Here is a 24503-nt window from a genome sequence, read left to right on the forward strand (position 1 = left end):
CTAATCTCTCCTCATAACCAAAGTGCTCCAATCCAGCGAACATCCAGGTAATTCTCCTCTGCACTCTCTCCAGCACGATCACATCCTTCCTCTGACGTGATGACAACATAGAACAGACTAACCAGAGTCTCTGGGAGAGTCTCGGACCTGAGATGAGGATCTGTAAAGTTTGCTCTATTTCTCTTCCCGTCATCTGCTGAATATTTCTTGCATTTTCTGTTTTTGTTTTGGATTTTTAGTATCTGCTGCTTTCTGCTTTTTAGGTCCATTTGGGGATGCAGGTATACAGGGTAGTAACAGGCCCTTTGGCCCGCTGACCACTGATCATCCATTCACACTAGTTTTGTGTTATCCCACTTTTGTACCCTGCATTTGCAAATGCCAATTAGCCTGCAAACCTGCACATCTTTGGAGTGTGGGATGAAACCGAGGTCAGGATCAAACCCAGGTCTCTGGCGCTGTGAGGCAGTAGCTCTACCGCTGTGCCACTGTGCCTCCCTGTTCTTGACTAGTAAGACTCGGGTTTCAATAACTCTCTGAAATACTTCAGGCATCTGTCAGTCTTGGATGCTCCTTTGAAGTATGGTCACTGTGTTGTAATGGAGGAAACATCGTGGCCAGTGTGTGCACAGTATAATCTCAACCAGCCTTGTGATCATGACCGGATGATTTATTTAAACCTCGTTTGATAGGGGATAACAATTGGTCATGTCATTGGGGGAATGACACTGTTTTTGTTTCTAAATCGTTCCATGCAATCACATCAAAAAGACAACCCTCTGATAAAAAAGACACGTGTGTTGGAATAACTCAGCGGTTCAGGCAGCATCTCTGAAGATTTTTTTTTAGATTTAGATTTAGAGATGCAGCATGGAAACAGGCCCACCGGGTCCGCGCCGCCCAGTGATCTCCGCACATTAACACTATCCTACACACACCAGGGACAATTTTTACATTTGCCCAGTCAATTAACCTTCATGCCTGTACGTCTTTGGAGTGTGGGAGGAAACCGAAGATCTCGGAGAAAACCCACGCAGGTCACGGGGAGAACGTACAAACTCCGTACAGACGGCGCCCGTAGTCAGGATCGAACCTGAGTCTCTGGCGCTGCATTCACTGTAAGGCAGCAACTCTACCGCTGCGCCACCGTGCCGCCCTGAAGGACAAGAATACGTGACATTTCAGGTCAAGACCCTTCATGAGACTCTTCTGAACAAGGGTCCTGCCCCAAAACGTCACCTATACTACATTCCCCAAGTATTGCATTGGAATGTGTACGTTGACTTTTGTGCAGACGCAAGGAACTGCAGACGCTGATTTACAAAAAAAAGATGCTGAGTCAGGCTGCACCTCAGGAGAACAAGGATGGCTGACGTTTCACGTTGATTGTCCTTCTTCCGACTGATTGTGCTTCTGTGCCGTGGTCAGTGGGTGAGACCTGAAGCCACAATCCTCGAAGGTTGATGCAAAGTGCTAGAGTAACTCAGTGGGTCAGGCAGCATCTGTGGAGAAAAGGAACAGGTGACATTTTGGGTCGGGGCCACACCCTCTCCTCTCCTCTCTCCCTGCCTCCTCATGTTCCAATGATCTAACTATTGTATCTTTGTTGTTACAGCACCCATGTGTCGCCAGTCAACAACACTTCATCAGCTGGAGAGTAAGTGGACATTTTTTGTCTCGTTAACATGAGAGTAAGTGGATATTTCATTGTTTTTTTAATGTAATGGAATTGGCATTCCCAATGGATAGGAGCTTGGAGTGTTCTTGTCCCTTCGGCATGTGATCCTGGGCAGATGGATTAACTGGAGAGCTCTTTCAAACAGCTGGCATTGTCACAATGGGACAAATTGACCTTTTTCAGCTCTAGGATCCTTTGACAAGGTGCCCAAAAGCCCTCCCCTCTGACTTTTGCAAGCTTGTTCACATGCATTACTCTCCTGTTCAGTATTGCTGTACATGAGTACTTTACATGAGTAAAGAGCCATCACAAACACAGTGGATCAAATATCTCTAGGTGCAGCCTCACTAACACCTTGTGCAACTGCAACATTGCAGCCTAACTCCCATACTGCTGATGGTCAGTGTACTAAACATCTTCAGCATCCTGTCCATGTGATGCCACTTTCAGGGAAGTATGTACTTGTACTCTTCTGCTCTACAACACTCGGTACTGACAGCTGGCGTAGCCAGGGTCGAACTTGGGTCTCTGGCGCTGTAAGGCAGTAACTCTACCACTGCACCACTGTGCTGTCCCGTGCCACACGGGTGCAGCGGTAGAGTTGCTACCTTACAGCGCCAGAGACCCAGGTTGGATCCCGACTGCAGGTGCTGTCTGTACCGAGTTTGTATGTTCTCCATGTGGCTGTGTGGGTTTTCTCCGGGTGTTCCAGTTTCCTCCCACACTCCGGAGAGCCATAGGTTTGTAGGTTAATTGGCTTTGGTGTAAAAAAAATTGTAAATTGTCCCTAGTGTGAAGGATAGAACTCGTGTACAGGGTGATCGCTGGTCGGTGGGCCAAAGGTCCAGTTTCCGCGCTGTATCGCTAAAATAAACTCCCGAGGGCCCTCCCATTCACTGTGAAAATCCTACCCTGATTTGACTTCCCAAACTGGAACACTTCTAACGTATCCGAATTGAAAGACCCACTTACTTAGTTAATCAAAATCCTGCTATAATTTCTGAACTTATGAATGTCAGATGGGTCCATTTCTGAACTTATTGATGGGCCTAATTTTGCTCCTGTCACTTATGAGTCTTATGAATTTAAATTTGATTGGACCCAAGTGTCCTGGGAAGATTCGGGTTTGACCCTGTCCTGGGTCAAAAGTAAAACCTCTTAGGTCAATGTCAAGTTCAGTAATCCACCGTCAGTCGAACTGGGTCAGCGATAGGCAGACTGCTTCAGGAAGGAGTAATTAGGATTCAATCTCCTCCAACCTCAGGGTCAGTCCAAGCCTCCAAAAGCCCTGTTTGTGAATTGAAGGCACAATAATGCGTAGTCATAGAGTGATACAGCGTGGCAGCGGACCATTCGGCCCAACCTGTCCAGAGCGACCAATGCGTCCCATCTACAGAAGTCCCACCTGCCTGCATTTGGCTCATATCCCTCTAAACCTGTCCTATCCATGTACCTGTCTAAATGTTTCTGAAATAGTGCAATAGTACCTGCCTCAACTACCTCTTCCGATAGCTTGTTCTATACACCTACCACCCTTTGTGTGAAAAGGTTGCCCCTCGGGTTCCTATTAATCTTCCCCTTCACCTTAAACCTGTGTCCTCTGGATTTCTCAATTCCTGTACTCTGGGCAATAGACTCTGTGCGTTTACCCAATCTATTCCTCTCATGATTTTGTACATCTCTATAACATCACCCCTCGTCCTCCTGCGCTCCAAGGAATAGAGTCCTAGCCTGCTCAACCTCTCCCTATAGCTTAGTCCCTCGGGTCCTGGCAACATCATTGTAAATCGTAGTGATATGCTTTGTCATCAAACTCTGCACATTGCAGTAATACTGATGATAGGAATCCTTAACCAGATACATGAACTCGGCCAGTCATCTCACTCAGAGGGCATGGTTAATGTCTTGTGCTCTGAGATTATCGTGTGAGCATTCATTGCTGACAAGAGGCTATCTCTCGACTGCCGATTAACTCTTGGAAGGCTAAAGTACATCGTGGGGAGAGGTTTGTAAGCAGAACAGAGAGAAGGCAAGTAGGTCACGGCATTGTTTCAACCTCTGCGGCTCAGAGGGGCAACGTTACAGCTGCCCCTTGCTGACCTGACCCATTGTGCCCCACTCCTCCCTCCCTCAAAACCTCCCACCCACTGTGGCTCCGTAATAGGAAGCCAGAAGCAAGACTGAGACAGATGTCAGGTCAAAGGTCACAAAGCTGCTGCTGCTGTCCCTGGAAGAGCAGTTGCTTTCTAACCTCCCTGTTGTCATCCCTCCTGTCTAATGTCCTGACACTGGGCGGCTCCTCTCCTTTAGCAACAGTTGCGCTGGGCTTATCTTAACTTTAGCAAAAGCAGCTCACCCTGCCTTTGCTGAGGGAGACGTCTCAGTCATCCAAGCACATTTTATTCATAACCAATAAATTTTGCAGGCATGTGCGTGTATGATTACTTTAGTTTAGTTTAGCGATACAGTGTGGAAATAGGCCCTTCGGCCCACCAAGTCCACGCCGACCAGTGATCCCTGTATACTGGCACTATCTGGCACACTAAAGACAATTTACAGAAGCCAATTAATCTACAAACCTGTCATCCTGTTGAGTTTCATTGTCTATATAACCTGTTATCACCTAGCCCACAGCCAGCAATGGACCATTTTAGGCTGTATCTTTCCTTGATCATTGTTAATTTTTTGCATATCTTTCATTCATTTGTTGTACATCTCTATATCACCATCTATATCTAGCGTTTCCCTTTCTGTTAACTATCAGTCTGAAGAAAGAACTCGAGCCGAAATGTCACCAATTCCTTTTCTCCAGAGGTGCTACCTGACCCGCTGAGATGTCCAGCTTTTTGTGTCTATCTTCTGCGGCCTGCGTGTCTATCAGCGGGCACTCATTCTAAAACATTTAATTCGTATTAAAGTACAGACTTGTGCATTTAAGTTATCTTTTTGGGTGATAAGGGAATGAGGACGGTGATGGAATTTTAGGAGAAGGAATTATTCTGACAGCAGCTCTGTGACTGTGTTGTTTCTGTAGCTTCATAGAGAGGACCATCCGTTCGGCAGTGGAGCAGCATCTCTTTGACCCTCAGGGCAGCGGAGGTCAAAGTTCGGAGGAGTCTGAGTCAGGGACGTCATTACTGAGTGCAGCAGGCTGTGCGAGACTGAGGAGGAGACACCTGAAGGAGCAAGATGAATCCTGGAGAAGCAGAGAAACGTACGTCTGTTTTAATTCCTATTGACATATAAACCAATATCCCAGTAAGAAGATAGACACAAAATGCTTGGGAGAGAAGGAATGGGTGACATTTCTCAAAGCAATTTAGATACTGATACATTATTATTGAATCCTCAAAGAAAATACTCTACATGCTCTAAGCTTTATATACTGTATAGATAAAACTATGCATTACATCAGTCTGAAGAAGGGTCTCGACCCGAAACGTCACCCATTCCTTCTCTCCCGAGATGCTGCCTGACCTGCTGAGTTACTCAAGCATTTTGTGAATATATGCATTACATTAAAAGCACACTTGTAATATATTATGTGTATGCATCTAGATGTTTAGCATGATGTCTGCATAAATCAACTATTGTGAATTTATTAAACAGGACTCTGTATGTTTAGAGCAAGAAAAAGCTGCAGTTTGAACTGACATTCTCCAGAATCCAAGTTTTTTTTGTTTAATTAGATCATTATTAATCACAGGGCATAGAAACTCCACAAGAATCTATCCTGATTCCCCTTCTCTCCCTTCCAGCCTCCTCCTATGCCCCACACAGACTGACTAACCAGGACCTTGTACATCAAGAATGTTTAATTGTCCTATGTACCGATAACAGAACAATGAAATTCTTACTTGCAGTAGGGCTGCAGCCACAGCACTCACAGATGACATAACAAACAAAATAAAAATCAATAAATTAAAAACACCGACATCAGTGCGAAATTATAAAGTCCTTAGTGCAACCAAGACTGTTCATATGTAGAAACAAGGAATCGCAGATGCTGGTTTACACAAAAGGACTCCCACTTTCTTGTCAACAAACTAGGGGCAATTTTACAAAGGCCAATTTGCCTGCAAACCTGCAGGTCTTTGGGGCGTGGGAGGAAAACGGCGCACCCAGAGGAATCTCACACAGTCACAGTGAGAGGGTGCAAACTCCGCACACAGACAGCACCTGAAGTCAGGATCGAACCTGGGACTCTGGCACTGTGAAGCAGCAGCTCTACCAGCTGTGCCACCACTAATGACCAATGTTGTTTGAAATGGCTTTGCTGGAAACGTTGTGGACAGGCAACAGCAGCAGACTCTTGTGTGGATGGAGAGGATGTTTCCACTAGGGGGAGAGTCTAGGACTAGAGGCCATAGCCTCAGAATAAAAGGATGTACCTTTAGAAAGGAGATGAGAAGGGATTTCTTTAGTCAGAGGGTGGTGAATCTGTGGAATTCATTGCCACAGACAGCTGTGGAGGCCAAGTTAGTGAATATTTTTTAAGGCAAAGATTGACAGATTCTTGATTAGTATGGGTGTGGGGGGGGGTTATGGGGAGAAGGCAGGAGCATGGGGTTGAGGGAGAAAGATAGATCAGCCATGATTGAATGGCAGAGTAGACTTGATGGGCCGAATGCCGTAATTCTGCTTATGACCTTAGATAGCTCCAATCCCCTTTGAACTGCACTGTTTCCCTGCACGAGATGCCCTCTGTAGTTTATTCACACCTGTCTTTCTCCACAGGGATGACATCAACAAAGAGAATATTCCTTCTGCGTTGAGCTGCAATGAGGAGAACCGGTCACGGCTTGTGGAACCCGCACAGCCCGGAGACAAAAAGATAAAGGAAGCAAACGGCGGCTACATCGAGGAAGGCATGAAACCAAAGAGGCAGAAATCAAACTGCAAACTCTCCAAGCTCAACAAAAATCAGGATCTTCCAATAGTACGTCTCCACAAGCCTTTCCCTCTCGCTCCCAGATTTCTCTGATGGGTTGCAGTGTTCCCCATATTTAGCTATTATGCCAGAGAAAGAGGCCATTTGGCCCTTCAAGTCTATGCTGGCTCAGAGTGTTCCTATCAATCCCATTCGCCCACTTCAGTTGACTTTACTAATTTAGAGGCTCAGCATGGAAATAGGCCCTTCAGCCCACCGAGTCTGCGCCAACTGATGATCACCTGTTCACTTGTTCTATCCCAACACGAGGGACAGTTTACAGGAGTCAATTAACCCACAAACCTACACATCTTTGGAATGTGGAAAGAAACCGGAGCACCCGGAGATAACCACGTCGTCATAGGGAGAACATACAAACTCCCCACAAATAGCAATCGTAGTCAGGATCAAACCTGGTCTCTAGCGCTAGGCAGCAACTCTATAGCAGAATGATGATTAAATTGCACTCATTTATTTCTATTCACGTCATTGGTTAATTTACCTAGTTATTTAAACCAGGTGCATTCAAATAACTTTGCATTTAAAACTTGCTCTGACTTGTCATTGTAGACACGCTCTTATAGTTGTACGCCTCAATTAACCATTCCGCTATCCTGCTATCTATACTATATTAGGGCAGCACGGCATCATAGAAACATAGAAAATAGGTGCAGGAGGAGGCCTTTCAGCCCTTCGGCCCTTCGAGCCAGCACCGCCATTCATTGTGATCATGGCTGATCGTCCACAATCAATAGCCCGTGCCTGCCTTCTCCCCATATCCCACTGCGCCACTCTGCTGCCCATTATTTCCCTATGACCTGTTCGCTCACACGTGCTCATCCATTTCCCCCAATTTCCCCTGATACCCACCTACGCTGGGGTATCTTAATTAACCTTATTGATCACACCATCTCTGGGATGTGGGAGGAAAGCAGGAGGATGTGGGGATGTGGGAGGATGTGGGGATAATCGTGATAACTCATGTGACGGCAGGCAGTGCAGCTGGTAGAGCCACTGGTAGAGCCACTGCCTCACAACGCCAGAGACCCAGGTTCAATCCTGGCTTCAGATGCTGTCTGTGTGGAGTTTGTACATTCTCTGTGGGACTGCGTGGGTTTCCGCCGGGCGCTCCGCGGAGTTTTGCCCCACATACCAAAGACAGGTAGGTTTGCAGGTTAATTGGCCTCCGTAATTTGCCGCAGTTCTAGGGAGTGGATGCGAAAATGGGATAACATAATTAGTGAATAGATGATCAATGGTTGGAGTGGCCTCGGTGGGCAAAAGGGCCTGTTTATCATGCCATATCTTTAAACTAATTCAGAGGAGTGGAAACAGGTTAGTTGAGGCCAGAGGCAAGCACTAGTATGGGATGCATGTAGTACTGCCTTTCGAATCAGTTCCACATGACAGCATGGATGAGGGTGAGATGGACAGACAAGCAAGCAGGTTGAAACCAAAAGGCAATTCCGTCTTTGTTTGTTACAGTATCAGCGAGGAGAAAGGAAGAACTTTCGTGAGATAGAGAAAATCCTTTCTGAAGGTTTTTAATGAATCATTAATGTCCTATGTGGCATAGGTGCTTGCATAAGTGCTTCCTCATGTTTAATACATGAGTTATTTTACTGTCTTAGAGATGTTCCAGTATAGAGATCTGGTTATTAACTCATTCTCCCCTCCATCTAAATTGCAACTTTGTCAGCATCTTTATGGTAGCTCTTTTGTATACTTTGTAGGCAAAAACAATAAATTTCACTGCACCTAGCTAGGTACAAGTGACAATAAAGTATCGTCATCATCACCAAATGCAATAAGCCATCACATACTCCATCTTCTGCAAATATTTGAGGAGCAAATCAATAAACAATTACATTTTCACACGGTGAAAATGGCTGAATCATAGACCTCTTCTTTGTGGACCAATCATTGAACTCTACTTAATCTTGGGGCATTAGTAGCTGTGCCTACATTGGGCTCACGTTGAAGGGATTGTTCACTGCATTAACTCCCACTGGGACCAACAGTCTAAAGTGAAGAGAGACACAGAATGATGAAATAACTCAGCGGGTCAGGCAGCATCTCTGGAGAAAAGGAATAGGTGACGTTTCGAGACCAGACCCTTCTTCAGACTGAGAGTCAGAGGAGAGAGAAACTAGAGCAAGGGTTCCCAACCTGGGGTAAATTTATCCCCAGGGGGTAAATTTCGCATACCCAGGGGGTAAATTTCGCATTCCAAGGGGGTAAATTTGTTGATTCTGGATTTGTACATTTTTTTTTCCAATTATAATTTTTTTTTTTAACTTTTAGTTTAGAGGTAGAAATGTTGGTTGATGTGTTCTCATAGACTGAATGTGTTTAGTTCTTGTACACAGGCATCTGTTCATCATTAGTTGTTCATAAATAAGTGAAACAATATTCTTATGTGCTATTATTATTATTATTTGAACTTTAAATTTCTCCTTTGCCAGTTGCTTTATTATGATAGAAGTGTAAACTCAAATTACTGAACAAAACATGGTGGGGATAAATTTACTTTCGAAAGGTTGCCAGGGGTAAACGGAACGAAAAAGGTTGGGGACCCTGAACTAGAGGTATGAAACGGTACAGATCAAATCGGAGGTTAAAATTAATCAGGAGGACAGTGAAACTGGTCGGAGACCTAGGGTGGGGGAGGGACAGAGAGAGAGAAGGAAAACAAGGGCTACTTGAAGTTAAAGAAATCAATATTCATACCAATGGGTTGCAAGGAGATGGTGTAGGCCCAGATGGACTGAGCAGACTGGGCAATCGTTTCGCTGAGCACCTTTGTTCTGTCCGCCTGGGCCTATACGATCTTCTGGTTGCTAAACACTGTAACATCCCCGCCCATTCCCATACCGACCTTTCGATCCTGGGCCAAACGCAGATTGGAGGAATAACACCTCGTATTTCGTCTGGGCAGCTTACAACCCAGCGGCATGAATATTTAGTTCTGTAACTTTAAGTAACCCTTGCTTTTCTCTCCCCGTCCCTCCCCCACATGAATTCTCCTACTAGTTTCACTGCGCTCCTGATTAATTTTACAGTTTGTATGCCTCATCGTCATCTTTCCCTCATCCAACAATGAATTTCCTTGATCATGGTCTGTCCTTTTCACACCGTACATGTTCTTTGTACCCTTCCATACCTCTTGTTTCCCTCTCCCCTGACTTTCAGTCTGAAGAAAGGTCTTGACCCAAAACATCACCCATTCCCTCTCTCCAGAGATGCTGCCTGTCCTGCTGAGTTACTCCAGCATTTTGCGTCTTCAGTTTACTCGTGTCCAGTGGAAGTAGTCTCTCTGCATCTCCCCCATCAAAGCCTCCCAGAACTTGGTTGGAAGTAACTTGTCGTTTTGTTCCTTGGCAGCCCATGGAAAGCAGCAGCGCCTCTTCGAGCTGGTCTTCAGACCCAGGGCATAGGGGCGGCTTGAGTTTCTCAACTCACTCGGATGATGTGACAGAACACGAGAGGTAGGTTTGTCCATGTGGATGAGCAGTTCATTGGTGTTCGGAGGCATTTTCCTTTATGTTAAAAACTGCAGTGTTAATCGGGACACCAATGATGCGAGGCTCAAGAAGAGATCTTCCAGCGTAACACATCTGCTTTTGCATTCAATTAAATCTCGGTCGATCCCTTCCTTGGTTCGATTCTGTTACTTTCGTTCCACATTTGTTCACTATAAAGTCTCTCCATTTGCCTCAAAAGCTCCAAGATCTTTAATCTGCAGATTCTCAGAAGAGAGAGAAGGTTACGCTTACTGTTTGTATAGGTATAGATAGGTTAGCACAGGAAGAAGCCATTCAGCCCAACTAGTTTACACCAGTAAAAACAAGGAACTGTAGATGCTGGTGTACACAAAAGAACTCAAAGTGCTGGAGTAACTCAGCGGGTCAGGCAGCACCTCTGGGGCACACGAATAGGTGACGAATAGACCGGTTGGTGGGGGGTGGGGGAGAAATCCGAGAGAGAGGAGAGGCAGGACAAAATGTGGAAGGTATAAGGTGGACACGGGTGAGATGGTGGTGGGGGGGGGGGGTTGGTCGGTAGATGGTTGGAACAAAGGCCGAGATTAAAGCAGGTGTGAGATGGAAGGATTGAAGAGCTGCAAATTGTGAAGCCATAGGAAGGATCATAGGGAGAGGGGTGAAATAGCTAGAGTCCATGTGGACTATAGTTCGGGGGGGAGAAAAAGTGGGGTGGGGGGAGTGTTAGAGGTTGCCTAAATTTGAAGAATTCAATATTCATACCATTGGTTTGTAAGCTACTCAAACAGAATATGAGGAACAGCATCTCCAGCCTCTAGTTGAATGTATGCACACTACTTGTCTCCACTGTAGTAGTAAGTTCAACGTTCCCACCACTATGAGGTGTTCCATCTGAGTTTCCTATTGGGTTACTTGGTGCTGTGCATGAAGAAAAGATTCCTGACTTGGCCCCTGAATGACCTGGCTCAGGTATTAAGAATATTTACCTAGATGCCAGGAAAATAGTTTCTTGGTGTTCAGAGGCCTGGAGAAGGTGGGACAAGCAAGGGAACTCCTGCATGTCATTGAACATAAAACAGGACAACTCTGAAGAAGTTCAGACTGAAGAAGGGTCCCGACCAGAAACATCACCCATCCATGTGCTCCAGAGATGCTGCCTGACCCACTGAGTTACTCCACCACTTTGTGTACTTTTGTGCAAAACAACATCTGCAGTTCCTTGTTTCTACAGGAACAGGCCCTCCGGCCCACAATGCCCACACCAAACATTGATGTCATGCTAAATGTGCATTAGAAGTGAATTATTTTAGCATTTGCAGTGACCGTGACAATATTGCTAATACTTTTGCTTCTGAGTCAGAAGGTCTTGTTTTCGAGTCCCAGTTTGGAGAGTTCAAGTCAAGTTTATTGTCGAGTTTATTGTCGCAGATGCAAGTATGGTAAGATGCAGGTACAATGGAAATCTTGCAGCTGCGTCGCAGGCACATAGACCTAGACAACACACAAAATTTAAATTATACATAAATTATACATAAATTGGTCAAGACTCTAAACAGTAAAAAAAAAAAGAAAAATAATACGTTTATGCAAAGTACAATGAGAAAAAATAATATGGATAACAAAGGTTTAGAGGGATGTGGGTCAAATGCAGGCAGGTGAGATAGGTGTAGATGGGGCATATGGACAAGTTGGGCCGAAGGGCCTCTTTCCACCCTGTGTGACTCTGTGACTCAGAATACAGCAGCCAAAATAAGCTAGCGTGCACACCACCTTATGACAGAGCAATGTTACAGTAACAGGGTGGGAATAGGGGCAACAGGAAGGTGACTGAGCAGTGAATTTGTCTTGCAGTTCAGGGTTTGTGCGTGTGGTGTGCAGAGGAGGGAGCTCTGTGGGAGAGCTTGCTGAACTCCTTTATCTTTAACAGTATTTAATGTTCCTTCTATTGATTCACAGCAATATCAGGTTACCTCAGATGCAGCTGATAAACGCAGCCACTATTTAAAAAATTGCAATGCAACAGTGGTAGTTTCTGTTGTGATATTGCTAGGACTACTTTGTTGGTCACAAGGACTACTTTGTATGCCTGTGTATATAAGTGATTGGTGTGATTAGGCGGCCACTCCAGATCCAGGCGGCCTTGGAATAAACAGCCTGGAGTTAAGCTCCACCATGATAACATCTTAAACATGTGTACTCGTGGTCCTTCCAGAGTCACAACAAAGGTACAACAGGTACCGGACCACGAAGTACAACAGTTTCTAAATCAAATTGCACAAAAGGTTAGTGGAGACACAAGGAACTGCAGACAGTGCTGCAGGGTCTCAAAGGTTCAGGTAGCTTCTCGAGAGAATTCTTCAACCAGAGAGTCTGAAGAAGATTCCTGACCTGAAATATCACCTATCCAGGTGCTTCAGGGATGCAGCCTGGCCCGCTGAGTTACTCCAGCACTTTGTGCCCTTTTAAAGTTTAGTTTAGTTACAACATGGAAAATTCTACTTTCACGATCCCTCGCTACTCACTAGGGGCAATTTTACAGAGGCCAATTAACCTACAAACCTGCACTGCTTGGGAAGTGAGAGAAAAACAGAGCACCCGGAGGAAACCCATGCGATCACAGGGAGAACATGCACACTCCACATAGATGGTACTTGAAATCAGGATCACACTGTGAGGCAGCAGCTCTTCCATCTGCGCCACTGTAACACCACACTGTCAGACAGCAAAGAATAACTGAGGTACCTTTCACCTGCTCAGAACTTCCCATAGTTTCACAACTCACAAATCAGTTTTGAAATTGAAAGCTGATATTTTTTGGCCAAAATGGCAGCCATTTATGGACATAAAGATCCCACATGCAGTGAACTGGTTCAAAAAACAAAGTGCTAGAAAAACTCCACAGGTCAGGTAGCATCTATAGAGGGAGTGGTTGTTAGATTTAGATGCTTTGGTTCGTCGTAAATGTTGATTAGATGTTAAAGATAGACACACCGTGCTGGAGTAACTCAGCGGGTCAGGCAGCATCTCTGGAGAAAAAGGATGGGTGATGTTTCGGGTCAGGACCCTTCTTCAGACCTGCCTGACCTGCTGTGTTACTCTAGTACTTAGTGTCTATCTTTGGTATAAACCAGCATCTGCAGTTCCTTGTTTCTATCTCTTGATTAGATATTAGTTGTTGATTGTGATCTTTGTGTATTGTCGTGGAAGGCAAATCGGGTCTTGACTTAATATCTCACCTGTAACAATGCCACAATTCTTTCTGTAAAACATTCAGGCCCCAGAGCAGGGTTTTAACCCACCTACACTGATGAGGATTTATACATACATCTGAGCCAAGAACTGTCAACCACATCAAACAATAACAATGCGTCCGTGCACTACGTGTTCAAACATGCCAACTTCCTGAACGGCGTGTACATTTAAACACCGTGATGCATAATGTTTGGGTTTATTATTGTCACATGTACCTATGTACGGTGAAAAGCTGTATCACCTAATTGATTTGCTAGCCAATCTAATCACCTACATCAATGCAATCAAACCAACTCGAATACAAAAGCTAGAGCAAAGATGCAGAGTGCAGAATATAGTTCTCAGCATTTGACTTTTTCTTTGGAATTTACAATACAATGTCGGGAATGAAGTAGATTGGAGAATTGGGACTGTACCCTAGGTCATAGAAGGACTGCTCAGAAGCCTGATAACAGAAAGGAAGGTGTTCCTGAGTCTGGTGGTGCACACTTTCAAGCTTCTGTATCTTCTGCAGGAGCAGGGGAGGAGGAAACATCCCAGGAGAACATGGACATGTGACTTTTCAGGTCTGGACCCGTCTTCAGACTGATTGGAAGGAGTAGGGGGGGAGAAAGCTTTTCACAGTACCTCGGTACACGTGATAATAATAAACCAAACTCTAAACTGGATTGTTGGGTTCATGGCATCAACTACACTTGTTTGTGTTTTTCAAGTAAAGCTTCTTTAGAGGGGACAGGGTGCCAGGATAATTGAAGATAGATGCAAAAAGGTGGAGTAATTCAGCGGGTCAGACAGCACCTCAGGAGAAAAGGAATAAGTAACGTTTCGAGTCGAGGCCCATCTTCAGATAATTGGTTGGCCACTTGCGATGAAGGGAAATGTCTTCAATCAGAGGAATCCTTGGAATTCTGTGCCCTGCAGATCTTGGACATGCCCAGACATTGCAACTATTCAAGACATGGGTGGCTCAATTTTTTTCAACTCATCGAGAATGAAAGGGAACGGGAATTAGGCAAAAGAAATGGAAAAGTGGAAAATTGCCCGTGAACTTATTGAATGACAGAATAGGTTTGAGAGGCTCACAGGGCTATTCCTGCCCTCATTCGCAGAGTGATCTTAAACATGACTTCCATTCCCTTTCAGGAAGGAGAGCGCGTTCTGTGATGGTGATTCGTGTGATCATATTAAGCTGACTTTGGTGAGTATTGATCGCGTCATTCTATAAATATGATTACTACAGGAAGTCTGAACACAGAGTATTGAATAATTCAGCAGTAACCCAAGAATCTGTCAACTGTGGCACTGAGATTCTGCTCAATGGAGGCGTGAACAAAAATCAAATATTCCGATAAAACACAGGCTCTGCTTCCATCTCCCCAAATTTTGCCTGAATACTTGCAAGCATTTTTAGTTTTTATTTTGGATTCTTACTAGTATTTCTCCTTGATATGATAGCAAAGGAGTTGTGCAAAAATTTATAATATAGAAAGCATCTTATAAGCTCAGAAGTGATAGGAGCAGAATTAGGCCCATCAAGTCTACTCTGCCATTTAACCACAGTCCCTCCTAACCCCACTCACCTGCCTTCTCCCCATAACCCCTGACGCCTGTACTAATCAAGAAACACCAGTACTAATCAAGAAATCGGGATGCATCGTAGCCTGGTTTAGTAACAGCTCCATCTAGGACTGCAAGAAGTTGCAGAGAGTTGTAAACTTAGCCTAGACCATCACACAAACTAAACTATCTTCCATTGACTCCACCTACACCTCACGCTGCCTCGGCAAGGCCACCAGCATAATCAAGGATCAATCTCACCCCGGCCACTCCTTCTTTTCCCCTCACCCAACAGGCAAGAGGTACAGGAGTTTGAAAAAACATACCTCCATATTCAGGAACAGTTTCTTCCCATATGTTACCAGGCAACTTAATAGTCCGATCATCTATTAATGTGCAGTCCTGACCTCCCCCATCTACCTCATTGGAGACCTTTGAACTATCTTTAATCGGATTTTGGAGGCCTTTGAACTATTTTTAATCCCATTGTATTCATGTAGAGTATTTTCTTTGACTGGATAGCATGCAAACAAGCTTTTCACTGTACCTCAGTACATGTGACAGTAATAAACTAAACTAACGTATAATTTGGTGGCTACATCTCACTTCAGGTTTTTGACTAATTCAGAGCACTACACTGAAGGAAGGACCAGCATTATATTGGGAAGGATACAGAGGGTTACGAGGATGGGTCGCAGTAGATTAATAGAACAGATTACCAGTGATTGTACATGCAGTTGTTACCCTTGGAAATCAATGTCCCCAATATTTGGAAGTGTTCTTATTCGGGTACCCAAGGAGAAACTGCTTTCAGCTGTGAAAGGAATTGTTACCTTCTGAGCAATTTATTACTATCTGCGGAAAAATAAAATGTTCAGAAGTGAACTGGATTTAAACTTAAAAATAAGAGAAAGTAAACAACAAAGCCACGAGGAATGACCATGAGAGAGGTGCTTATTGGATGTCTCTGTCAATGGGGCAGCACATATGCAGTGGCTGAATGTGCTTTTAGAAGTGCCATTAGATTGTCAATGGAAGCAAACCAGAGATTGATTTGTTGGTGGAGTTAATCTTTCATGTATTCGAAACTAGAAGGAAAGCCAACTACGATAATCCCCAGTCACGAAATGCGGACTCTGGCATGTAAATACCTTTATTTAAGATTTAAGATGTTCTTATATTTCAGTAAAATGGCTGTTGTTTATAATCGCTGCATGGGAAAGGAGACTTGAATTATATAACAGCTTTCACAACTCATCCGCCCAGATCATTAAACCACTGATGAAATAACTCCTCGGTTTTAATGCCCCTCCAGAAGAAAGTGCATGTTTGGGTTTATTATTGTCACGTGAAACGAGGTACAATGAAAAATTTTGTTTTGCATGCTCTCCAAACAGATCAGATTTTCCATACATGAATACGATTAAGTCAAACTCAAGTACAATAGGTAGAGCAAAAGGGAAGATACAAGTGTGAAGAATGTCAGCATTATAGTTAATCAGTTCCATAGATAGACTCCGATATCCTCAGTTGGGTAGGGATGATTTGGACAGAACCCAAGCTTCTGGAATGATCATTCAGAATCCTGATTACAACACTATTTGAAGAAGAACAATACTGCCTGATATCCTGGCCAGGACGTGCTCCCCAATCAATATTACTGAGGCAGATTCCTGGCCATGTGCTTGTTCTTGTTATAGAGTCATTGATTCATAGTCATTGCTACTTGGATGCAGACCTTTCATCCCACTAAGGCTGCACCGACCGGCCGCATCCCTTTATACTTTAATCTTTTTTATTCATCCACATTCCCACCAGTTCCCCCCAGATATGACCACTCACCGACACACCAGGGGCAATCGTGCAGCGGTTAATTAGTCTACCAATAATAATGGGATCCTGGCCTATCTAAAATGGCTATGACATTTGAGGCAGCACAGTGGCGCAGCTGATGGAGCTGCTGCCTCACAACACCAGAAATACAGGTTCGATATGGACCTCGGGTGCTTTCTGTGTGGAGTTTGCATGTTCTCCCTGTTACAGCGTGGGTTTCCTTCAGGTGCTGCAGTTTTCTCACACACCCCAAAGACATGCGGGTTAATTGGCCTCTATAAGTTGCCCCTCGTGTGTATAGAGGGAATGCGAAAGTGGGATAATATAGAACGAGTGTGAGCGGGCGATTGATGGCCTGCGTGGACTCAGTGGGCCAAAAGACCTGTTTCCATACTGTATCGTTCAGTCAATCAATTAATTTCTGACATGACGGTCTGAAAAAGGGTTCTGACCTGAAACATCACCTATGTATATTCTCCAGGGATGCTGCATGACTTTGCTGAGTTACTCCAGCATTTTGTATCTATCTTTAATATAAACCAGCATCTGCATTTCCTTAGATAGACATAACAAGCTGGAGAAACAGGCAGCATCTCTGGAGAGAAGGAATGGGTGGCGTCTCGGGTCGAGACCCTGCATTTCCTTGTCATCCCATTTTTAGGTATTTGGATATATTGGAATAAGAAAATCTTATTATACTTATGGTGACAGCACATCCGAAGATTTACGCTTTTAAAAAAAGGCACAAAGCGCTGGAGTAACTCAACGGATCAGGCAGCATCTCTGGAGAACATGGATAGGTGACTTTTCTTGATGGGACCCTTCTTTAGACATGTTATGCATGGCCTTTATGCATCCATTTTATCACGTAGCTGTGAATGAGTTAGCATGGTGGCACCTTGTAGCCTTATCCATGATCTCTATAGTAGTGTGAATTGTGAGGAAGATGCAATAAGGCTGCAGGGTGACTTGGACAGGTTGTGTGAGTGGGCGGATACATGGCAGATGCAGTTTAATGTAGATAAGTGTGAGGTTATTCACTTTGGAAGTAAGAATAGAAAGGCAGATTATTATCTGAATGGTGTCAAGTTAGGAGGAGGGGGAGTTCAACGAGATCTGGGTGTCCTAGTGCATCAGTCAATGAAAGGAAGCATGCAGGTTCAGCAGGCAGTGAAGAAAGCCAATGGAATGTTGGCCTTCGTAACAAGAGGAGTTGAGTATAGGAGCAAAGAGGTCCTTCTACAGTTGTACCGGGCCCTGGTGAGACCGCACCTGGAGTACTGTGTGCAGTTTTGGTCTCCAAATTTGAGGAAGGATATTCTTGCTATGGAGGGCGTGCAGCGTAGGTTCACTAGGTTAATTCCCGGAATGGCGGGACTGTCGTATGTTGAAAGGCTGGAGCGATTGGGCTTGTATACACTGGAATTTAGAAGGATGAGGGGGGATCTTATTGAAACATATAAGATAATTAGGGGATTGGACACATTAGAGGCAGAGAACATGTTCCCAATGTTGGGGGAGTCCAGAACAAGGGGCCACAGTTTGAGAATAAGGGGTATGCCATTTAGAACGGAGATGAGGAAGAACTTTTTCAGTCAGAGGGTGGTGAAGGTGTGGAATTCTCTGCCTCAGAAGGCAGTGGAGGCCAGTTCGTTGGATGCTTTCAAGAGAGAGCTGGATAGAGCTCTTAAGGATAGCGGAGTGAGGGGGTATGGGGAGAAGGCAGGAACGGGGTACTGATTGAGAGTGATCAGCCATGATCGCATTGAATGGCGGTGCTGGCTCGAAGGGCTGAATGGCCTACTCCTGCACCTATTGTCTATTGTCTATTGTCTATCTTCTGAACTATGAATCATGTAGGCCATGCCAGCCTGTGCTGCAAACTGAAAGTATCTGCCACAGAATAAATGGAGCAATGCAATTAAGAATCGGTGCACAAAGAAAACCTCTCTCAGAAGATGCAAAGCACATTCAGGAATTCTGACTTCTGTGGTCAAGCTGCTGAATCTCCCTTGGTTTGTTATTGGAAGAAGTTGTCGTAACTGGGTTTCAGTTGGCAACATTAATTCAGTTGCTGACCACAAATTGTGCAACAGCGCAGTTGACTTCTGCTCCTCCCTCACTTAGTCTGTCAGTTCCTCTGAAAGGTAAGCGTGGATGCAATGATTCAAGGATACTTTATTGTCATATGTACACGTGTACATGTACAATGAAATACTTTGTTTTTGCAGGCAACCCGGTAGTCACACAGCAAGACCTCACCTAGACTGTGCACAAGAGTCGCCACGCTTCCTTTGCCGACACAATTACAAAACATGTTCCCAATGTTGGGGGAGTCCAGAACCAGGGGCCACAGTTTAAGAATAAGGGGTAGGCCATTTAGAACTGAGATGAGGAAAAACCTTTTCAGTCAGAGAGTTGTGAATCTGTGGAATTTTCTGCCTCAGAAGGCAGTGGAGGCCAATTCTCTGAATGCATTCAAGAGAGAGCTAGATAGAGCTCTTAAGGATAGCGGAGTCAGGGGGTATGGGGAGAAGGCAGGAACGGGGTACTGATTGAGAATGATCAGCCATGATCACATTGAATGGCGGTGCTGGCTCGAAGGGCCGAATGGCCTCCTCCTGCACCTATTTTCTATTGTCCCCCCTGTCGTTTTCGACAACACCCCGCAGGGTCTTGCAGTGCATTCCAGGATCGTTCCATTATGGTCTGGTAATACGATTCTCCCTGAGTCAGGTTACAACAATAGGATCATTACAGCGTAGTGTGGGTGGGGGGGGATCAGCTCATTTGATGCGGTGGCCTTTTATCATATCATATCATATATATACAGCCGGAAACAGGCCTTTTCGGCCCTCCAAGTCCGTGCCGCCCAGTGATCCCCGTACATTAACACTATCCTACACCCACTAGGGACAATTTTTACATTTACCCAGCCAATTAACCTACATACCTGTACGTCTTTGGAGTGTGGGAGGAAACCGAAGATCTCGGAGAAAACCCACGCAGGTCACGGGGAAAACGTACAAACTCCTTACAGTGCAGCACCCGTAGTCAGGATCGAACCTGAGTCTCCGGCGCTGCATTCGCTGTAAAGCAGCAACTTTTATAACCACAATCCAGCTTGCCCTATTCCTGGACTGTTTGGCCTCAGTACTGCAATGTTTTTAACATCATCTCCATTCTCAAAGGCACATTTGAATCATCTTCCCATTCCCACACTGACCTTTCTGTCCTGGGCCCCCTCCACTCTCAGAGTGAGGCCACACGCAAATTGGAGGAACAGCACCTCGTATTTCACTTGGGCAACTTACAGCCCAGCGGTATGAATAATGATTTCTCCAACTTCAAGTAACTCAAGTTGCATTGCCTCCCTCTCCGTCCCTCCCCCACCCTAGTCATCCTACTAGTTTCACTGTCATCCTGCTTAGTCTCACTGTTTGTATCCACTCGTTACCACCTTTTCCACAGTCAACAATGTTTGATTGTGGGCTCCACCTTTCCTTGATCATCGTTGCCGCTTTGATTTGTTCTTTTGCATACCTTTCATCATTTGGTCTCTGTACCTTTTCATTTCTCTAGTTTCCGTCTCCCCTGACTCTCAGTTTGAAGGAGGGTCTCGACTTGAAATGTCACCTATTCCTTTTCTCCAGAGATGCTGCCTGACCCGCTGAGTTACTCCAGCATTTTGTGTCTACGCACAATTGGATCAGTTCTCCTCTTGCAGCTGTACTTCCCAGATCACAACTCCTGGCTGCTTGGGAAAAGCTTTGGTTCTTTTGCCAAGCAACTTAAATCAACATCCTCTCGTTCACAACCCTTCCCAGAATAGGAACAACTTTCTGTTTATATATAATTTTCAAGATTTCTTCTTTTATTTTGAACACTTCTGTCCCATCCTCTCATTCCTCTGCCATAAGAGCAACTCCAACTTTTCCAAAGGACACGAAGTGCTGGAGTAACTCAGCGAGTCAGGCAGCATCTCTGGAGAACATGGATAGGTGCCATTTTGGTTCAGGACCATTCTTCAGACTGACCGAAGGGGAGGAAGATAGTTAGCAGAGAGGAGGAGCAGGACAAAAGGAACTGCAAATGCTGGTTTATACCGAAGATAGACACAAAGTGCTTGGGGTAACTCAGTGGGTCAGGCAGCACTCCAGCACTTTGTGCTGCCCCGCTGAGTTACTCCAGCATTTTGTGCCTATCTTCGGTATATACCAGCATCTGCAATTCCTTCGTACACATTTTGTCTGGTCCACTGTGGTCTTCTCAAGGTATGCCTACTTTGAAGAAGTTTTCCTCCTCTCTCCAATGAGAGTTTGGTGACATCCTCTCTTACTGCTCCCCTCTGTGATTCCTACTGCTGTCCGGCTCTGCGACCGCAGTCTCAATAGACAATAGACAATAGGTGCAGGAGGAGGCCATTCGGCCCTTCGAGCCAGCACCGCCATTCAATGTGATCATGGCTGATCATCCACAATCAGAACCTTCCGAGAATTTTAATTTTGTTTAGTCTGGAAATGCAGGGCGGAAGCAATCCCTTAGGCCTGCAGGGTCCGTGCCGACCAGCGATCCCCGCACACTAGAGGGAAGAAGGGTCCCGACCCGAAACATCACCCACGCCTTATCCAATGAGTTACTCTAACACTTGGTGTCTATCAGGGGCAGGACAATGCCGGGCAAGTAATGGTGGATACAGGGGTTGGGTGTTTTTTAATAGGCAGATGGTAAAGGTTTCCAGCCTGTCAACATAACTGAAGGCCCTCTGCAACGGTGACCTGGGCTTGAATCTGTGCGGAGTTTGCACGTTCCCCCCGTGACTGTCTAGATTTCTCTGAGTGTTCCCACATCGTAAAGATGTGCTGGGAGATTAATTAGCCACAGCACATTGCCTCTACCCTAGGGTAATGGCAAAATAACTTTGGGTGGGGGGGTTGCCCTGTGAGCTGGCATTGACTCGATGGGCTGAATGGTCACCTATTTTGCCATAAGGAAACTTGAAATATGAAATCCAGGAGCTTCTCTGATGACGATCTCTGCACTGCGTCCAAGCCTTTATCTTCTGGAATAGACACCATACCCACGCTGAAGTGCGTGGGTTTATATGTTATACCTTCCGTGCTTTTGCAATTTATTCTTCCGCTGTGATCCCAAGATCCCATTTTTTCAACCCGTACTGCCATCTTCAAAGGTTTATCCGTACGCATTGCTGAATCTCTGTGTATCTTTAGACTAGGTGGTGGGTGCGAGTTCCATCCCAGACAGAGGCACAAACTCGTGACTCCAATGATGTCCTGAGGGATTGCTAATCTGTTTAAGATGCCATCGTCCAGATGCAACATTAAATCAGTTGTGTAGGAAAGAACTGCAGACGCTGGTTTAAATCGGAGGTAGACACAAAATGATGGAGTAACTCAGCGGGTCAGGCAGCATCTCTTGAGAGAAGGAATGGGTGACGTTTCGGGTCGAGGCCCTTCTTCAAACCATTGTTCAGACCTTCTTCAGAAATTAAACCAGTTGTCTCAGTTCACGTAAAAAAAAACGAAGGCAGAAAACACAGGAGTCATTCAGCAGATTGGAGAGTAATATCTAGTCTTGTCTTGAGACGTTATTTCTCTATCGCTTTTCACACTTGCTAGCTGAGCTGCTGTGCGTTTCCGATATGTTTTGGGATCAGGTTGCCAGCATCTGTGGTTCTTATCATTTTGGATGTAAAAGAAGGTGTTGCTCAACTTCAAAGAATGGAGACGTTCACCCTTGCTCCCTGGCCACTATTAATCACTCAAATCAGCATCTTTAAATCAGATGAGCTAGGCAGCTTGCTATCTGCAAATTGTTTATAGAGTCGTGGAGCATGAAAATATGCTCTCCATCCCAACTCACCCATGCTGATTACATTGTTGCGTTAATGAGCCTGTAAAACAGCAGCAAGTAAGGATCTCATTGTTCGGTTGCTGGTATACATGATATTTAAGCACTTTTGACTATTATCTGCGCTCTGCACTAGTCCCATTTGCCTGTGTTGGCCCAGATCCCTTTCCTATCCATGTATCTATCCAAATGTTTTAAATGTACCTGTCTCTACAGCTTTCTTTGACAGCTCGTTCAACAACCTCTATGTGAAGAAGTTGCCCCTAAGATTCCTACTAAATTTCCCTTGTCACATTTAAGCTGTGCCCTCTTGATTTTGTGAATGGTTTCTTGATTCACCTGATTCACCCAGGTCCCCCTTAAATCTTTCCCCTCTCAGCGTAAATCTTCAGAAATCTGAAGAAGGGTTCCGACCTGAAACATCACTTTTCCGTGTTCCCCAGAGGTGCTGCCTGACCCGCTGAATTACTCCAGCACTTTGCGTCTTTTTATTAGCTGAAATTTTCAGACATGTTGACACCCGAGGTACAGTTATATTTTCTGATTCCAATTTTTCTAAACCCCTTTGAATAAAATGTGATAACAAGGAACGGCAGATGCTGCTTTATAGCAAAGATAGACACAAAATTCTGGAGTAGCTCAGTGGGTCAGGCTGCATCCCTGGAGAACATGGATAGGTGATGTTTAGGGTCGGGACCCTTCTGAAGAAGGGACTAAAGGAGGGTTCAGACTCGAAACCACCTATACAGGGATGCTGCCTGACCCGCTGAGTTGCTTCAGCACTTTGTGTCCCACTTTGAATAAAGGTGAGCATACGATTTGCCTTCCCAATTCACAGTTTGACCCTAGTGTTACCTCTTGGCTAAAAAATAGTTCAAGGAGATGAGAAGAAATTTCTTTAGACAGAGGTGGTGAATCTGGAATTCATTAACACAGACGGCTGTGGAGGCCAAGTTATTGGGTATTTTTAAAGGTGGAGATTGATAGATTCTTGATTAGCACAGGTGCCGGGGTTAGGGGGAGAAGGCAGGAGAATGGGGTTGAGAGGCAAAGATATATCAGCCATGATTGAATGGTGGAGTAGACTTGATGGGCCGAATGGCCTAATTCTGTTGTTGAATATCTCAAACGACAAATGTAACTATGGTTTTCCACTGATTTATTTATTGCCCGCGGTACGTCAAATTTATCTGGCCGCCGCATTCTCTCCGTGAAATACTACCAGCTGAGAGCAAGGCAGCGTGACTCACAGCCATAAAAAATAAATAAATAATCGGCAGCATTTTGGAGGAGGCAGTCTAATGCCAACACCAGCCGTCCGTCTGCTCCAGGCTTGTACTGGCTCCCCGCCAGCACGCACACAGTCCCAGAGTTACAGAGTGTTCTTTTGTTTGAAGATGCCTGTGAGTCACGTAATGCCTGTGCTCTGAACGTGAGCTTGTGAAGAAAGGCCCTCCCACTGCTCCATTAATAGTGTTTGCCTGCCTCACCCCTCACCATTATCTAATTCCACCCCACCCCCCCCCCACCTCCCACCACCCCTCCCCTCCGCTCCGCCAAAACACTCCTCCGGCTCTCACTCTGCCAGTGCTAGTGCAGGAAGTTGCCTGCCCGGAGTGCAAGCTTTAATCAATCGCCCTGTGTAAGTGTGCATCCTGCCTGCTTCCTTGCAGGCTCGCTCGATCGGCTTTTATTTTTGCTGTTCGCGGCAGCTGGGGGAGCTTTCCCATCCAGCTGTTGCCTAACTGTAAAAAAAAAAGCTGCCTCACCATAGAAACCGCGCCCTGCACAGACAGACCAGAACCGTGCACGGCGCTTGGATTGGTAAACAAGACGGAGGGTTGGCGGGGAAATACTGCCTGTCACGCCGACGGTAGGA

At 45.2% G+C, this 24503-nt stretch overlaps 1 protein-coding gene across 6 annotated transcripts in view; it reads left to right on the forward strand.

The window, feature by feature from the left end:
* fam13a (family with sequence similarity 13 member A) overlaps positions 1-24503 on the forward strand; it is a 239821-nt gene that overhangs the window by 184199 nt on the left and 31119 nt on the right. For all 6 annotated transcript variants that reach the window (XM_078403365.1, XM_078403356.1, XM_078403384.1 and 3 more), the window contains 5 exons: positions 1616-1657; positions 4713-4892; positions 6416-6617; positions 9993-10096; positions 14507-14561. In XM_078403365.1, the coding sequence (XP_078259491.1) occupies positions 1616-1657; positions 4713-4892; positions 6416-6617; positions 9993-10096; positions 14507-14561 (583 nt within the window). The remainder of the gene's footprint in view (positions 1-1615; positions 1658-4712; positions 4893-6415; positions 6618-9992; positions 10097-14506; positions 14562-24503) is intronic.

Source organism: Rhinoraja longicauda, chromosome 1 (genome assembly GCF_053455715.1).
Source record: "Rhinoraja longicauda isolate Sanriku21f chromosome 1, sRhiLon1.1, whole genome shotgun sequence".
Lineage (NCBI taxonomy): Eukaryota > Metazoa > Chordata > Chondrichthyes > Rajiformes > Arhynchobatidae > Rhinoraja > Rhinoraja longicauda.